The sequence below is a fragment of the Xenopus laevis genome, chromosome 4L, assembly GCF_017654675.1.
Source record: "Xenopus laevis strain J_2021 chromosome 4L, Xenopus_laevis_v10.1, whole genome shotgun sequence".
Lineage (NCBI taxonomy): Eukaryota > Metazoa > Chordata > Amphibia > Anura > Pipidae > Xenopus > Xenopus laevis.
Window position 1 is genome coordinate 100,407,300 of NC_054377.1, and position 18,405 is coordinate 100,425,704.

Genomic DNA, 18,405 nt, shown 5'->3' on the forward strand with positions numbered 1-18,405 from the left:
TCTGTAGTGAGGTAACTGTGCACTCAGCACTTGCAACCATTGCTTCTGATTGTCACCAGGACGTGGTAGTGTGCTACAAACATCTATTTGCACTGCCAAAAACGATTTGCACTGCCAACTCTTAATATCGTCTTCCTACTTTTAGCCGCCAGGGAACAGTCGCTTCTTGACAAAAATCCATTAACTGTAGTGGATGTTTCATGAATCGTTTTCTAACACCTTTTTCTTACTTATAGTTATTTATATATTTTTCATGGCTTACCTGTAATTTCTTCAACCTAACTTATTTATTCTGGCTGCAGCCAACGCAATCATGCTGGGAGAGATTTCACCGGCTCTGACTGGCTGATTGTCGAATAAGTCAGAGCCCCACTGACCCAAAGCATGCTTGTGTTGTTTGCAGTAGGAGGAAATGTTAGGTTGAGAAAGCACAATAATAAATCATACCTTAAAAAACAATAAGGAAAAAGGAAACTCATTTTGGAAAAACACATTAATGGGGAAGTTCATCTTTTAAAACTTTATTTTTTCATTGTACCCTAGAAATAATGGATTTTTACTTTTTTATTTTTTTTATTTCTAAGATTGAATTATAAAAAAATATATTTACTGCCCCTTTTGGTATTGGCTCACTTAGGCTTTTTGTAGAATAGGTGCAAAAACACTACGTCTGAACTTCCAAATGTAAGTCGGTTTTATTTTCAGAGACATACCTGAATCCACAGACTTATCAAAGGTCGAGGTAAATTTTCGAATGAAAAAAAAAGAAAAAAAAAACGAATTTCGAGCTATTTTTTGTGTAATATAGTCCAAATTAGAAAAAAATGTGAAAATTTTAATATCGAAATTTATCATGTACTGTCTCTTTAGAAATTCGACTTCGACCATTCGCCATCTAAAACCTGCCGTATTGCTGTATTAGCCTATGGGGGACCTCCTAGAACTTATTTGGAGTCAATTGGTGGACTTTGAAAAATTGGGGAAAACTTAGAATCGAATTCGACCAAATGCGCTCTTCCTTCAATTCGAACGATTCGAATTCGGCCGAATATGGCCCTATTCGATCGAAAATGGACCTATTCGACCAAAAAAAAAACTTCAACTTAATTTCGGTTGGTCTTTTTGAATTCGAATTTCGACCCTTGATGAATATGCCCCTTAATGTTATATATTACACTGTGTGCCTAAGCGGGTTTGGGAAATGGTCTCACCAAGCACACAGGAGTAGATTGGAAAACAAGACAGAGTATCATGCTTTCCTTTCAATCCCTGACATCAGGTATGTCTTGTGTTAAAAAAAAAAAAAAGTATATATATTATTATTTATATTATTGTTATTATATATATATATATATATATAATAACAATAACAATATATATATATATATATATATATATATATATATATATATATATATATATATATATATATATATATATATATATATATATATATATATATATTCTGCCCCCTGGTGAATTTCTTTCTTGTGTTGATTTCTACAAAGATGACTCTTGTTTCATATTTTTTGAAGTCAAACCTTTGAAAATGGTCAAAAATAAGAAATAGCAACTGAAAAACAAGTCATTATTGCTAGTGTAATATCTGGAAACAACTCAAAGTGTTTGGGAGGGGGGGACTACCTCTTTATCCACCCACTACAGCTTGGGTGCATGTTTATAGGAATGATAGTTCCCTTTTAATAAAGGAACTACTCTGTTCACCAGTAACCCAATAAATAGGGTTTACACAAAAAATGTATTTTGGGTAATTTTGCTATTAAATGTATTCACAATTGCTCCACACCTTCAACATATTGTCTACAATGATGTCTGGGCAGAAGGGTGGGTTTTCAGAAGCCTTATGTGTGATGAAAAATCCTTATTTATTACACCAGAAAGCAGAGTGGTGCTTTGGAGTTAAACGTTTAAATTTTAAATTCTAAATCAAAAGGAATTTGTGCCATACTGAGTAAACAATCCACCATTGACTGCATTGTGCCACAGTACTAATACTGGTATGAGATCCATTATTTGGAAACCCATTATCCTGAAATTTCCGAATTATGGAAAGGCTGTCTCCCACAGACTCCATTATAAACAAATAATCAAAATCTTTAAAAACAATTTCCTTTTTCTCAGTATTTATAAAACAGAACTTTCTACTTCATCCAATCTAAATTAATCCAATTTAATTCCAATCCTTATTGTACGCAAAACCAGTTTATTGGGTTTAATGTTTAATGTTTAAGGTTAATGTTGCATGATTTTCTAGTTGATTTGCGGTATGAAGATCCAAATTACAGAAAGATCCGTTATGGAATCCCCCAGGGCCATAGCATTCTGGATAACAGGTCCCATGCTGTATATGGAAAGGAAAGAGCTTTAATAATGTTGCTCCGTAATATAATAATATAATAATGAATAAAGCAATATACTTATTATTCTTTATTTATATAGCACCAACATATATTGCCCGTTTCTGTCGACTACATTTGTTAAACCCTTAAATTGCATCATGGAAATACATATCTGCTGTATTCCCACAGTGCTGGAAGGCAAATACACTTTCACTGGCAGTAGAACAAATGTACCTTCAATCACTGAATGTGCCACTTGCTCTCTGTATTTTCTATGCACCTGTCACACAAGTTGTATGTTCTTCAGTTTCTCACTGTAATTGGTAAATGTGGTATTAGTTTGGCGGCTTCGCCCTCTGAACATCTGTATTCCCTTAAAAAAAATAAATAGCAAAGGAAACGATGCTTCCCTTTCATGTGTTGCCAGCTGAGATCTACACACAAGTCAAACAGGATGCAAATTTAAAAAACCTTTCTAACCCTTTAGCTTAGCAGTTGCAAGATTTACACCACCGCATGCGCACAACTGTTTGTACACGTAGGGTCAGGGCACACAGGCAGATTCGAGGAAATGAGTTGCCCGGTGACCAATCTCTTCTTCAGGGCAAGTAATCTTCTCGAACTGCGTCCCCTGACTTCCCACCGGCTAAAATGTAAATCGTCGGCGGAATAGCACTCACAAGGAATACTCTGGACCTTTAAGAATTTGAGTTTGAGTATATGCCACCTAAAACTTGACGAATTGCTGTTTAAGTCAATGGGAGAGGTCCAGGGATCAATTTGGAGATGTTTGCAGCCATCCTGAAATTCGAGTTTTTTTAGATAAAAAATTCGAATTGAGTTTGATCGAATTCGATTCAAGTTTTCGGGTCGTTTCAATTCGTCCGACTTTAAATAAATTTGATTTTAATAATAAATTTAGATTGGTTGAATTTCAAATTTATGGGAGTTGAGGAGAGTTTAAAAAAACTTGCATGAATAAGAAATATGACCCCTGATAAAAGAGCCTCTTTAAATTAGCCTTTTTTTAACAGAAAAAAACATGAGTTTGAGTTTTTTTCAGAATTTCAAAGATTTAATAAGCACAGATGGCTCGAAAATAAAACTTCAGCATCTAATAACGAGCAAGTCCAGTCAGTGAGACTTGTATCCGCAAAAGTCAAGCTAGTTTTTAGAGATGAGTTCAAAATTTGTCAGACTTGTTGTAAATGATGGGTAGAATGTGTTTTTACTGTGTTGTAGTTGTTTTCACATTTTTATGTGATCTAGTTCTGTTTTTTTTGACCAAGCATCTCTGATAAGAATAAAAAACAAATACATTGGGATATAGAGTTTTTAAGTCTGTGTCATTTAGTTTATCCTCAAGGTTGTGTTGTTGTTTTATGACAAGTCATTGAGTTGATGTTGAATTGTCTCCCCACATGTAGTTGTTGGTGCTATTGGGTTTAGTGGAGGATATGAGTGAGCCTATTGCTCAGACTTACCTAGCAGACTCCCTTGATTTCATGTTCATGCACCTGTTATCCTTCTAAAGGAAGTCTGTTAACTGACACTCTCTGATAAAAACCTCATTCACATGCCGGTTCTAGGAAAATGACTTGTGAGTGTCTTCTTCCCACAGATATTTTGGGAAACTGTGTGTAATTTTGTGTAAATAAATGAGTGGTATTTAATATTGAGTGGGTATTTGAGTGGGTATTTGAAAGGAATGTGCGTTGTTATATCTGTTTTCATTAATGGGGTAGTTCACCTTCATATGACTTTTAGTATGTTATAGAATGGCCCTTCCTCAGCAGGTTTTCAGTTGAGCTTTATTTTTTATTTCTATTATTTCCCGGCTTCTGACTCTATCTGGCCAAAAAGGGTCACTGACCCCATCAGCCAAAAACGATTACTGCGCGAGGCCACAATTTTATTGTTATTGTGACTTGTCTTTCTATTCTGTCCTTATCCTATTCATATCCTAATCCCTCATTCAAACCACTGCCTGGTTGCTAGGGATTTTTGTACCCTAGCAAAAAGATCCCTGCTGAAATACCAAACTGCTGCAGAACAAAAGGCTAAATAATTGAAAAGACACAAAATAAAAAAGTAAAGACCAATTGCAAATTGTCTCAGATTATCAATCTCTACATCATGCTAAAAATTAAAGGCATACTGTCATGGGGGAAAAAAGTTTTTTTCAAAATGCATCAGTTAATAGTGCTGCTCCAGCAGAATTCTGCATTGAAATCTGTTTCTCAAAAGAGCAAACAGATTTTTTTATATGTCATTTTTAAATCTAACATGGGGCTAGACATATTGTCAGTTTCCCAGCTGCCCCCAGTCATATGACTTTGATAAACTTCAGTTACTGTTAGCATTAAAGCACTGCGTATCTTGTCGGCGCTATATATATATAAATGATGACGATGATTACAAACATATATTTTGCAGTTTCATATTTGTTGCTCATTTTCAATAACTTAACAATCATAACCTCAGTGGTGTCTTCATTACATACATGTTGTCATTGAAGAGTAATACATATTAATTTAGTAGCCTAAACGTTTATAGCATTCACCATTTGTTGCTTAGCGAGAGTTTCAAAAAAATACCATTTTGATTTTCAAATTATTTAATCTTATTCGGTTGTGACCCAGGAGGGGTGCTGTGTGCCACCCGGGGGATCCAGACCTCAGGTTCAGGGTCATCATCCGTCCACGGTGCCCAGATCTTATTAAATTTCTCCGGGCAGCCCCTTCTCATGTATGTTATTTTATAAAGTGGTAGTGACTTCTCAATTGCCTGTTCTCCGTCCTGTTATGTTGGCCCGCTTCTTGGTTTCCATTTTACTGCTATCATCATCATTTTTTTTTGAATACATGCACAGAATAGTAAGTAGTCTCATCTGAGCTCGTTTCGGGGATATTTCATCCACCTGATTTAGTAATAATACCTTCGGGTCCATTGGTAATGGGATATCAGTTTTTATTCTTATCAGCTGTGTTACCTCTTTCCAAAAACTTTGGATGATCGGGCATTCCCAAACCATATATAAACTCTGCTGGGGAACATGAGCATCTTGGGCATTCGTCCTTTGTACTTGGATTAATTTTGGGGAGTCTGTGTGGGGCAAGGTATACCCTGCGTAGGTAATTCAGTTGTGTAATTTTGTCTTTACTGCAAATGACCCCTAAAATGAAAAATCACCTGCGGCATGGCACACGCGCCACTTCGTATTCCGAATTTGCCTCGCGTGGAAACCTTGGGTGACTTCAGAATATCAAGCGATGCATGTGCCATGCTGCAGGCGACTTTCATTTTAGCCGGCGCAAGACAGAGGTAAGGCATTCGGGGAGATTGGTCACCGCAAAGACGAGGCGATTAGTCGCCAGGCGACTAAATCTCCCCGAATCACCCAGTGTGACCTTACCCTAATATAAGATAACAGCTGCCTGGTAGATCTAAGAACAACACTCAATAGTAAAATCCAGGTCCCACTGCGACACATTGTTACATTGAGTAGGAGTAGGAGAAACAACAGCCTGCCAGAAAGCAGTTCCATCCTAAAGTGCTGGCTCTTTCTGAAAGCACATGACCAGGCAAAATGACCTGAGATGGCTGCCTACACACCAATATTACAATAAAAAAAAAAATACACTCAGGAATGAAATTTTATGCGGCATAGTGAATTATTTGCAGTGTAAACAGTGTAATTTAGAAATAAAAACGACATCATAATACCTTTAGCATCCAAACATCACTAGGTCGTAGCAGAAAACAGGCTCCTTATTATAATCAGCTTGTGCTATAAGTGTAATGTCAGTTTGCTGGACGTGTGATTTCTCCCTTGTAGTAAATCGACTCCATGTTGGAAAATACCCCTCGTAGACTAACGTGGGCATTGCTCTTACTATAGGGGCACTGGAGTATATTCAAATGTTTTGCTGACAACAAAACTCATCAGACTCTTCGCCTGATGTTACCATAAAAGCTTAATATTTGTATCTGCCCTATTTGTTGAGCATAATTGTATATCTTGCCTTTCTTTTCTAAAATGTGTTTTTGTCTTTCTGAGCACAGTTATGTGATATCAGATTGATTGGATTTGGATAATGGTTCAACATGATTTATCGCGGGTCATAATGATTTTGCTGCTTTTCTTACAGAAAGAAGAAGGGAAAGTTCAAGGGCAACTGAATAACTCGGACTCCAGCCAATATATCCGAGAGTTAAAAGATCAGATTGCAGAGCTGAAACATGAGGTAAGGTAGAGACGGTAACGGAATGTTTCTCTGATGCTGCTTCTTTCCCCTTTCTCTATATTTCTCCACACAGCCATTTTCTTCTCCTATATATTCATTATACTGACATCAAATGACATGCAGCTCTTGTAATCCACAGAATCCTCTTCAGCGTGTTCATATGTGCTGTTTACATATTCCATATTTTCCCATCCAACTTCCATGTTCCTATAACCAAATCTAATCTCTTCTTTTGCTCATTTCGCTGAACAGCAACTGCAATCCCTGTGCCTCTAATGAACTGACGTGTGTGTGTGTGTGTGTGTGTGTGTGTGTGTGTGTCACATGTGCTGATTTGTGGTCTTGCCGTTGTGGGGAAAGTCTGCTTGTATGTTGTTAGGGCCGAGATTGCAAAAAGAGGATACTTGCTTAATGTCAGTTACTTCTTGCAAACTGCAGAGCCTTAACATTAGAGATAGCAGATGCTACAAGATAAGTCGGTGGCTCAATCCATTCCCCCTATCAAAATCCTAGTTTGCCTGACTTCAATTGCATACAAATGTAGATTTTGAAGTTGAAAATGTTTCTGTCCATGTATGTAGCATTTTGCCTGATATCTGATGGGGTTCTTAAGCCTCACATTGTGATGAGCAATGGAAACCCTCCCACCCACCAACTGTTAATGAGCTAGTAATTCTGGGGGTGAGTTGTACTTAAAGCTGGTGTGTGATTGGTTCATCACTGCATCCTACTCCTGCAATCACATATAGCCATCAGTGGTGACTGCCTACTGCTTTGCATTGTGATCAGCAAACTTATCCTGTTCTTTCTCAGCAGGGGTTACTTTCAATAAAAAGAGGGTTTTCAAGTGTTCTATGTTGTCTGTTAGTATGATGGCCGACAGGGAGATTTGTTGCCCGTGATAAAAATTAGCTAAATCTCCAATTTATTTGTTTAGTATGCTTTAGGGCAGAGACACACATGAAGATTTGGGGAGATTAGTCGCCCGGTGACTGTTGTAATATTTATTTGTCAGCTTCTTCCTCCATATGTAATGGTAGGCCATAAGAGTGTTAGTAGTTAGCAAAGGTATTAGGGCAAAAGGTTGTTTTACCAATAAGCCTTTTGATCCTCCTTGGTTAAAGGAGAATTAAACCCTAAAAATGCCAAATTTTATATACTGAACTTATTGCACTAGCCTAAAGTTTCAGCTTGTCAATAGCAGCAATGATCCAGGACTTCAAACTTGGCCCAGGGGGTCACCATCTTGGAAAGTGTCTGTGACACTCACATGCTCAGTGGGCTCTGAGCAGCTGTTGAGAATCTACACTTAGGGGTTGTTACTTATTATCAAGCAGAAAATGAGGTTTGTCTCAATTCTAGCCTACCTTTTTAAGTTAAACTTTAGTTCTCCTTTAAAGGTATTCTTTTACACTCCCTGCACTCCAGGGCAGTACACTGGGACAATGTGAGCCTCGCTCTAACTGCTCTGCTCGTTGGGTTACCCTGTATTCTGTATTCCCTGACATGGTAATGTTGGTGCAGCAGTAGCTCTGTATAATAAGCTAGATTTTCCCCAGTAATTGTTGGTTGCTGGTTGGAATGCCAAGGCAGAGCAATGTTTTCTTTGTTACAAGCTGAATACATTTTCTGGTACCAGGTTGTTTTTCAGTACCTGTGTTCTACACATAAAGCAGGGAACAGCTGTTCTTTCCGTTCCTTCTGCTGGCAGCTGCTTTCAACGACCGTTATAAAACCCAGAAACTTAGCAAAATTTTGGGGTCAACACTCAGCAGATTTTTTTTTCTTCTTTCTTTTTCTTCATTTTTCCTTTTCTATTTACTGACCTAGATAGTATGACTTCAGAATTGGACTGGAAATAAAGCAGAGCTCGATTACGAAGGGTTCAGCAGCTGTCATAGGTTTACATGTCCATGAATAGGGACTGCTGGGCACAGAAAAGGGGCATGTGATCCTCAAAAATGTCTTGGAAAATGATTTAGAAATGACTTGGTTGTGATGTGATAAAAGCTTCAGAGTAAGTACTGATACGCCACTGCTACATATTAATATGTATAATTGTATTGGTATTGCAGAGTGCAGGTAGGTGTTAAGATCACGCTACAATTATGATCTTTTCCACAATCATTGGTCATACAAAAGATCTTTCATCCATTCTACTAACATTCAGATCTGAATCTTCAGATATGCAGGAAAAACAAAAATAAGTCTTTAGCTCTTTCTGACTATTCAGCATTAAAGGAATTGTTCAGTGTAGAAATAAAAACTGGGTAAATAGATAGGCTGTGCAAAATATAAAATGTTTCTAATATAGTTAGTTAGCCAAAAATGTAATATATAAAGGCTGGAGTGACTGGATGTCTAACATAATAGCCAGAACACTACTTCCTGCTTTGCAGCTCTCTTGGTTTCCACTGATTGGTTACCATGCAGTAACCAATCAGTGACTTGAGGGGGGGGGGCGGCACATGGGTCATATCTGTTGCTTTTGAATGTGAGCTGAATGCTGAAGATCAATTGCAAACTCACTGAACAGAAATGTCCCATGTGCCCCCCTTCAAGTCGCTGACTAACTCAGAGTTAGAGAGCTGAAAAGCAGGAAGTAGTGTTCAGGCTATTATGTTACACATCCAGTCACTCCAGCCTTTATATATTACATTTTTGCCTAACTGTATTAGAAACATTTTTTATTTTGCACAGCCTATCTATTTACACAGTTTTTATTTTCACAATGAACTGTTCAGGCCCAATAAAAACGTTGAGTCCTGCCTGATCAACGAAACGACCAATTTCCAAGGCTTTTTACCGATATCGGTCACCTTATCTCACACCACACATAAACAGATTGTCGTATGAAAGATCTTTTGTATGATAAATATTGGTGCGTATATGGCCACCTTAAAACAGTGCATGATACCCATGCCATATACATTCAAACATATATTCACTTTATAGTTATGTTGATCCCAATGCACTCGCTGAGAAACCATCACAGGGTAAAAAACACAATGGAACAGTCTAGGTTTGTGGGGGGAACAACTAGAATGAAAGAGATTGGTGAAAAAACGTATTTGTTAAAGGACCAGTAACTTAAAAAAAAATGTAAAAGAAATTTGTTTGTACATTACGGAAAAAAAACACCAAGACACATTTAATTTCGCTAAGTCTTTATTAAGAAATAACTTACCAATACTCCGCTTGCGCTCATAGTCAGAAAAGGCAACAGGGCCATGATCCATCGGGCGGTGCTAGATTTCCCCTCCCTGCCTTCTATAGGAGATAGCCAGGGAGGGGAAATCGAGCGCCACATGATGGATCAAGGACAAGGAGTGCAAGCCGAGTATTGGCAAGTTATTTCTTAATACTTTGCGAATTTAAAGTTAAAGGAAAACTATACCCCCCAAACAATGTCGGTGTCTATAAAAAATATAATGCATACAACTAGGGATGCACCGAATCCAGGATTCGGTTCGGGATTCAGCCAGGATTCGGTCTTTTTCAGCAGGATTTGGATTAGTCGAATCCTTCTGCCTGGCCGAACTAAATCCGAATCCTAATTTGCATATACAAATTAGGGGCTGGAGGGAAATTGCGTGACTTTTTGTCACAAAACAAGGAAGTAAAAAATGTTTTCCCCTTCCAACCCCTAATTTGCATATGCAAAATAGTGGATTTGATGCATCCCTACATACAACAGCTCATATGTAAAACCCTGCTTCATGTAAATAAACCATTTTCATAATATATTTTTCTAGTAGTATGTGCCATTGGGTAATCATAAATAGAAAATTGCCATTTTAAAAAATAATGGCCACCCCCTGGGATCGTACAATTCATGGTGCACACAAACAAACTATACTTGTTAGATCACATGAGCCAATTAACAGACAGAGTTGTGTCTTTTGCTTCCACACTTCTTCCTGTTTCAATTGTAGTATTTCTGGTCAGGTGATCTCTGAGGCAGCACAGAGACCATCACTAAATGGTGGTTCAAGGCAAGAGATGTAAAAGGGCAATATTTACTTAAATATTTATTCCAGTTTGGTAAGATTCTTTAATGTGCCACTTAATATGATTTAAACTATCTGTTACTTAAGTATTCATTTTGGGGGTATAGTTTTCCTTTAACTGTGTCTTGGTGTTGTTTTTTCGTTATGTACAAATATTTTTAACATTTTTTTTTTTTAATGGTTATGTTTATGGTCCTTTAATTAACAGTCTAGGCAAGGAGAGAGACGTAGCCTGCACCATAAACCTCCCCTTGCAATAAACCCATGGAAGCACAGCAAATGCTTTAGGTTGGAATGCATTGAAATGTTCATTAAAACCCATTGACCATTGTTCATTTTCTAGTCAGTGCTTTATATATCCTATCTCTGTATGTTGTGCGGGGAGCTGCCATACTGGTTGGTTTACAGTGCAAAATTAATTTTCAGGCTACAGTACTATAGTACACCCATTAGCACAATCCAGAAATATTTTTTTTTGCTAGGTCTAAAGTGCTGCTGGCAACAAAATTCATGTAAATTAAAAATGAGTCTAAAAATCTCTATTGCCCCATTAATTTACATATATAATATATATATATATATATATATATATATATATATATATATATATATATATATATATATATATATATATATATATATATATATATATATATATATATATATATATATATATATATAATTATTGATCAAAACGCACATTGTAGTGTTGTCTCCTGCTCAGGGAATTGTGTGCCGACTGCAGCATCACCATCTAGACATTATCGCTTCATGGCCTGGAAACTCCCACATTTCACTTTGTGTATACACACAAGTCTGTTAAACAGGTGTAGGTTTTACACAGGAGACTGTAATGTATCAATATGATAGAGGAGGTTGTTGTTACTCCTAAGAAATCCAATCAGTTGCACAATTCAGTCTGCTGCTTCCTGTGCCTGTGAGAAGAAAATTAGCTTTCTGTAAGAAAAATAACAGCTAATTTTGCAATGGTCATAAATCTCTCTCGTCGAGCCTTTTCTTTCACTCTAGACTGCAAACCATTGAAACTCTATGATTTATCAGCATGCGAGCCATCCTGTTGTTCTGGCCCTTGTTGGTAAGTGAGTGAGTGTGTTTCCTGGATGTTGCAAGGCTGCTATGTGCTACCTAGATTACAGCAGTGGCACAACAGATTACACATGGATACTGGGAGACCACAAAGCTCCTTTGGCTTTGCATAAGTCTTCAATTTCTTTGCTTCAACTTGAGATTTGTGGGAATGTGTTTGATTCATTTCAGCTTAATGGCTGATAAACCACACTGCACCGAAGGGTCTGTAGATACAAAGGGGGGAATTCACAAAAGTGCAGATGGCTTATTTTTGGAGTAAAAGTGGTGGTAAACTCTATGGCCAAGAGAGTGTAGAATTCCGTCGGCTAATTATATACACATGATTTGGGCCTGTCTAGTAATCAATTCATACTGGTCTCAGATAATAGCAGCCCCAGCAAACACCCTCGACTTCACACAGGTGCTATCTGCTATGGTGTGTATACTGGGGATAGTAGACCAATTAGTACATACAGTCCTTGCAAGAGGGAGATTTAGGGCATTACTGTATTATGCAAAGAAAAATATAGTTATGCACTGGATAGGCCTACCCCTCCTCCCCCGAGACTCCTGGATAAACTTAGTCAACACAGCAATACCCCTGAAGCCAGAGGCTCGGCCCGTAAATTCGATAAAATATGGAGCCCATGGTGGTAATCTGGCCCTGTCACTCAACCTAGATGGGACATGGCGAGTGAATGAGGGAAACATTTTGCGAATAGCTGAATGGTATAATAGATCAACCTGTAAGTAAGTAGTAAAGTCTTGATGCAAGGAAAAAAATCCAGTGACACATGTTTGTAACATAAATGTTTATTGTCTCGTCAATGTTTACTGTTTTAAAAAAAATAAATAAATAAAAAAAATACCTTTAAAAAAAAAAGTGGTGGTAAACTGGAGTAAAACACTTTCTCCACATTCACAAACAGAAATCCGCCTAGATTCTGACTCAACCGCCCCTTTTCATATTTTAGAGCAGTGGTCCCCAACCATTTTTTACCCGTGAGCCACATTCAAATGTAAAAAGATTTGGGGAGCAACACAAGAAAATGAAAAAGTCCCTTGGGGTGGCACCAATAAAGGGCCGTGATTGGCTGCTTGGTAGCCCCTATGTGAACTGGCAGCCTACAAGAGGCACTACTTGGCTCTATACTTAGTTTTTATGCAAATAAAACTTGCCTCCAAGCCTGGAATTAAAAAATAAGAACCTGCTTTGAGGACCCTGAGAGCAACATCCAAGGGGTTGGAGAGCAACATGTTGCTCACATGCTACTGGTTGGGGATAACTGCTTTAGTGAAAGAAAGAGAGTTTACAGACACTTTTATGAATTTGTCTATCAAAATGGTGCAAAAATGTCATTTTCTCCCGTATAAAGCTCAGTATAACCCTTCTACATGTGTCAGATCAAGTCTAAAATCATTTGCTCTGCTTTTGGTTCACCCAATCTTCACTACACATCTCTTGTAGGTGCCCCTACACAAGTTTCTGTCTAACGCTACAGGTGTAAAAGCCTCATTAACAAAACAAGTAAAACACTGATAAACAAAAAAAGTGAATTTTATTCAATTTTATATGTAAAAAGTGTTTAACTTCCACTTGCATTATTTTATTAGTTTTAGCTTAATGAATAAGCCAGTATTAGCAATGTGAATATATTATCTAAAGGAAAAGTAAAGTCTCACAGCCGTGTTTTTAGTTTTAGCAACAATTCCAGTGATCCCCAACGAGTAGCTCATGAGCAACATGTTGCTCCCCAACCCCTTGGATGTTGCTCCCAGTGGCCTCAAAGCAGGTGCTTATTTTTGAATTTCAGACTTGGAGGCAAGTTTTAGTTGCATAAAAAACAGATGTACTGTCAGACAGAGCCTCAATGTAGGTTGACAATCCACATAGAGGCTACTAAATGGCCAATCACAGTGATTATTTGGCACCCCAAGAACATTTTTCATGCTTGTGTTGCTCCCCAATTCCTTTTACTTCTGAATGTTGCTCACAGGTTCAAAAGGTTGGGGATCCCTGAATTAGAAACTTGACCTAATAATTAATAATAAAATAGCATTTTTTTGAATTTAGACTCTTATATCTTGTTACAGAAGTGTAATTTCACAAACATTTAGAAAGCCCACACTATCCTGAAAAAAATGATGTATAATGTTCTTAATGTCCCCAAAAAATTCCAATTTGATGGCTGACTGAGAGGTGTACTTAGAAAAAATGTCTTTAAAATGTCATGCAAAAGTCAAAATCTGAAAACTGTCTGTTTAAAAGACAAATTCACAAATGTGGAGGTTTGTGAATTCGGTGGGAAATCCGACATTTTTATCTCCACTTTTATTTTGTCTCAGTATCACCACTTTTGTGAATTCCCCCCAATGAGTTAAAGGGATTCTGTCATGATTTTTATGGTGTAGTTTTTATTTCTAAATTACGCTGTTTACATTGCAAATAATTCACTCTACAATATAAAATGTAATTCCTGAACCAGCAAGTGTATTTTTTTAGTTGCAATATTGGTGTGTAGGCAGCCATCTCACGTCATTTTGCCTGGTCATGTGCTTTCAGAAAGAGCCAGCACTTTAGGATGGAACTGCTTTCTGGCAGGCTGTTGTTTCACCTACTCAATGTAACTGAATGCGTCGCAGCGGGATCTGGATTTTAATATTGAGTGCTGTTCTAAGGGTCTGGCAACATGAGCAGATTCAGGGAGATTGGTTGCCCCAGCGACAAATCTCCTCTTCTTCGTGGAACAATCTCCCCGAACTGCCTTCCCCCTGCCCTCCGCCGGCTAAAATGAAAATCGCCTGCGGCAATGCACACGCGACGCTTTGTTTTCCGAAGTTGTCGAGAAAACTTCGGGAGACTTTGGAAAATGAAGCGCCGTGTGTGCATTGCTGCAGACAATTTTCATTTTAGCAGGCGGAGGGCAGGGGGAAGGCAGTTTGGGGAGATTGTCCCACGAAGAAGAGGAGATTTGACGCTGGGGCGACTTATCTCCCTGAGTCTGCTCGTGTGGCCTGACCCTTAGATCTACCAGGCAGCTGTTATCTTGTATTAGGGAGCTGTTATCTGGTTACCTTCCCATTGTAATGTTGTTGGGCTGCTCGGGGGAAAGGGAGGGGATGATATCACTCCAACTTGCAGTACAGCAGTAAAGAGTGATTGAAGTTTATCAGAGCACAAGTCACATGACTGGGGGCTGCTGGTAAACTTGACAATATGTCTAGCCCTGTGTCATATTTCAAAATTAAATATAAAAAAATCTGTTTGCTCTTTTGAAAAATGGATTTCAGTGCAGAATTCTGCTAGAGCAGCACTATTAACTGATTCATTTTGGAAAAAACATGTTTTCCCATGACAGTATCCCTTTAACAGTCATGTGATCTTGCCTTCTCATCAGTGTTTACCATTTATAAGAAAACACTTGACATGAAACTCAGTGAAGGATTGAGTTCTCTAGCAAATGACTGAGCTTTGCTGTTGGGACTCTCCCCGCTTATTAACTTCAGCACTCCATAGCGAATGAGGAGACAAAAATAGCCCTGCGTTCTGCTTCAGATTCACAGCTCTGCGAACTGGCCGATTCTCAGAAACACTCTGGCTGCTGCAGGGTGGTGGTTACAAGCGCTTGCAGGACACGGCCTCTCAGCAAGAGCCATTAAACACAGTTACACATGTTTCACAAAGTTGCAGGTTTGTGCTAGATGTGTGTGTTGCGGTGCTCTCACAGTACAGAGCAGACACTGGTGTGATTTTAGTGTGAAAACTTCTTGTAAGTGGACTGATCACATTCGTATCTGTATTTATGGCATTAAAAACATATGAAGTTATGCCCTGGGGGGGGGGAGATAAGAATCACACCCCAACCCATATCTGGTCATTTTAAATCTTGGTGCGTTCCTTTGCAGCATAAAGTGAATGTAGGACCAGCACAAAGACACTGCACTAAGGGTGCATCCTGGCTAATGCATGCACTTTGTCCTAACCACTCATTTTTACTCTGTGGTTTGCGATACAAAATTAAATCGCCATGATGTTTAGTGTGGATCCCTGTGTGCTTTTTTTTTTTAAATAGTTATGTATCATGAGTTGAATGTAGGTCTGAAAAAAAAGTTAAAGGAACAGTAACACCAAAAAATGAGTGTTTTAAAGGATGACAATATAATGTAGTGTTGCTCTGCACTGGTAAAACTGGTGTGTTTGCTTCAGAAACTCTACTATAGTTTATATAAACAAGCTGCTGTGTAGTCATGGGGGCAGCCATTCAAGCACAGGATACACAATAGATACTGTATGTTCTGAAGAATCTCATTGCTTATCGGTTATCTGCTGTGTATCCTGTGCCTTTTCTCCTTTTCCTGCTTTGAATGGCTGCCCCCATGGCTACACAGCAGCTTGTTTATATAAACTATAATAGTGTTTCTGAAGCATACACACCAGTTGTACCAGTGCAGTGCAACACTGCATTATCATTTCATTACTTTAAAACACGTATTTTTGGCGTTACTGTTCCTTTAAGGAACCATGATTATACAGCAAAGTATCATTTCCATTTGCAGGTGCAGTTTTCTCTCTTCTATGGGGATATTTTATTTAATTATTTTTTTAATGCCCTTGACAAGTTCAAGAGCACTTGCACCTGGAGCAATTGCTGCAATATCAGGCTAAAATTAGAGTAACGGATTTTCACACTGGACCATAGTAAATTAGCACTTGTGAATCATTTTACAGTTTTATAACCGTTCCCTTGTATTATCAGGTGGGATAGATGGAGTGACTAAAGTGCAGTGCTTTGTAAATGTTACCAGAAAGATCAGCCCCCCAGGGGCAATGTGTCATTCTACTGTATCTATTTATTTCCTTCAGTTTCAGCAGAGCATGCAGTGGGCCAGGACCCACTCTGTTTAAAGGGAAACTCCACACCAACAATTTAAAACCGTAAAACATATTACACGATGAAAGAAATGTAATTGCAAGCAACTTTCCACTATAAATGTATCAAACATGTTCTTAATATTGTTACTAGTATATAGTAATTTCATTACTTTGTTACATCATTTCAACAGTCAGGACAAAAAAAAAAACTAATCACAAATTTACTCAAATCCACTCATGTTTAAGAAATATCTTGAGCAGGTTAATCACAATCAAGTTTGGTCTGAGTAATTGATTTTGAACTCTGAGTATTCCTCAGGTGACAACCTGAATCTGTTTTAATGAATGAAATATTCTTTTTTGATTATCTGGTTTCTAGAATGGAAATATCCCCTTCCCATTGATCTATGGCATCTCCTATATCTGAACTGGAGGCATGAAACTCCAGATTCATTGATTAGAGCTCATTATATCATACATTTGTCATAGGAATTACAAAAAAACTCAATGCACATTCAGTCATGAATTAAAGGGCCTGTAGCAACCAGGCAGTGGTGTGAGTGACAGATTTACAGATAAATAGGAGATAGACTGAATACAAAGATAAGTAAGGCAGAAGAAAAAAGGCAAATTATTTAAATTGAAAAATGAAGCCCATTCTGTAACATACCAAAAGTTAACTTAAAGGGATACTGTCATATAGTGATGTGCGGGCCGACCCGATACCCGCGGGTCGGGCGGGTTCAGGTCGACCTCGCGGGTGCGTCTTGAGCTCTTCTCCTGCTCTCCCCATCCGCCACCTTCAAATTCCGGGTTCCGGTTTTATAGTCTCAAGTCTGCTCGCCCCGTCCCTTTTGTGACGTCATTGGCGCGGGTCTATAAAAGGACCCTGGAAGTGCGGGTGCGGGCGGGCTGGAGCAGGGCGGGTAAGGTTCGGGTGCAGGTCAGGAAAACCCTACACTACTGTCAAAACACATCAGTTAATAGTGCTGCTCCAGCAGAATTCTGCACTGAAATCCGTTTCCCAAAAGAGCAAACAGATTTTGTTACATTTAATTTTGAAATCTGACATGGGGCTTGACATATTGTCAGTTTCCCAGCTGCCCCCAGTCCTGTGACTTGTGCTCTAATAAACTTCAGTATCTTTTTACTGCTGTACTGGAAGTTGGAGTAATATCACCCAAATTATCATGTGGAAACGCTATTGAAGTCTATGGGAAAAACTGGAACTGAATTAGGAGAAGTTTTTTCTCCTCAAATTGAACATCTTCCTTCACTTTTCATGTGATAAGCCGTAAAATATTTGTTTCTCACTGAATTGAATCTGACCCGGTGTGTCTTAATTTAAGAGACAGTTGTTTGACTAAGTAAAGAGATGTATATAGCAGACTTGCTTACCGTACATAACACACTTGGTTCGAGGCTTTAAAGGGATCCTGTCATCGGAAAACATGTTTTTTTCAAAACGCATCAGTTAATAGTGCTACTCCAGCAGAATTCTGAACTGAAATCCATTTCTCAAAACAGATTTTTTTATATTGAATTTTGAAATCTGACATGGGGCTAGACATATTGTCAGCTGCCCGATGTCATGTGACTTGTGCCTGCACTTTAGGAGAGAAATGCTTTCTGGCAGGCTGCTGTTTTTCCTTCTCAATGTAACTGAATGTGTCTCAGTGAGACATGGGTTTTTACTATTGAGTGTTGTTCTTAGATCTACCAGGCAGCTGTTATTTTGTGTTAGGGAGCTGCTATCGGTTACCTTCCCATTGTTCTTTTGTTTGGCTGCTTGTAGTACAACAGTAAAGAGTGATTGAAGTTTATCA

The 18,405-nt window shown here is 38.3% G+C and overlaps 1 protein-coding gene across 6 annotated transcripts in view; it reads left to right on the forward strand.

Annotated features, from left to right (window-relative positions):
- The window catches only part of evi5.L (ecotropic viral integration site 5 L homeolog), a 106,201-nt gene that overhangs the window by 80,962 nt on the left and 6,834 nt on the right, over positions 1–18,405 (forward strand). For all 6 annotated transcript variants that reach the window (XM_018258572.2, XM_041590537.1, XM_018258571.2 and 3 more), the window contains one exon: positions 6,512–6,607. In XM_018258572.2, the coding sequence (XP_018114061.1) occupies positions 6,512–6,607 (96 nt within the window). The remainder of the gene's footprint in view (positions 1–6,511; positions 6,608–18,405) is intronic.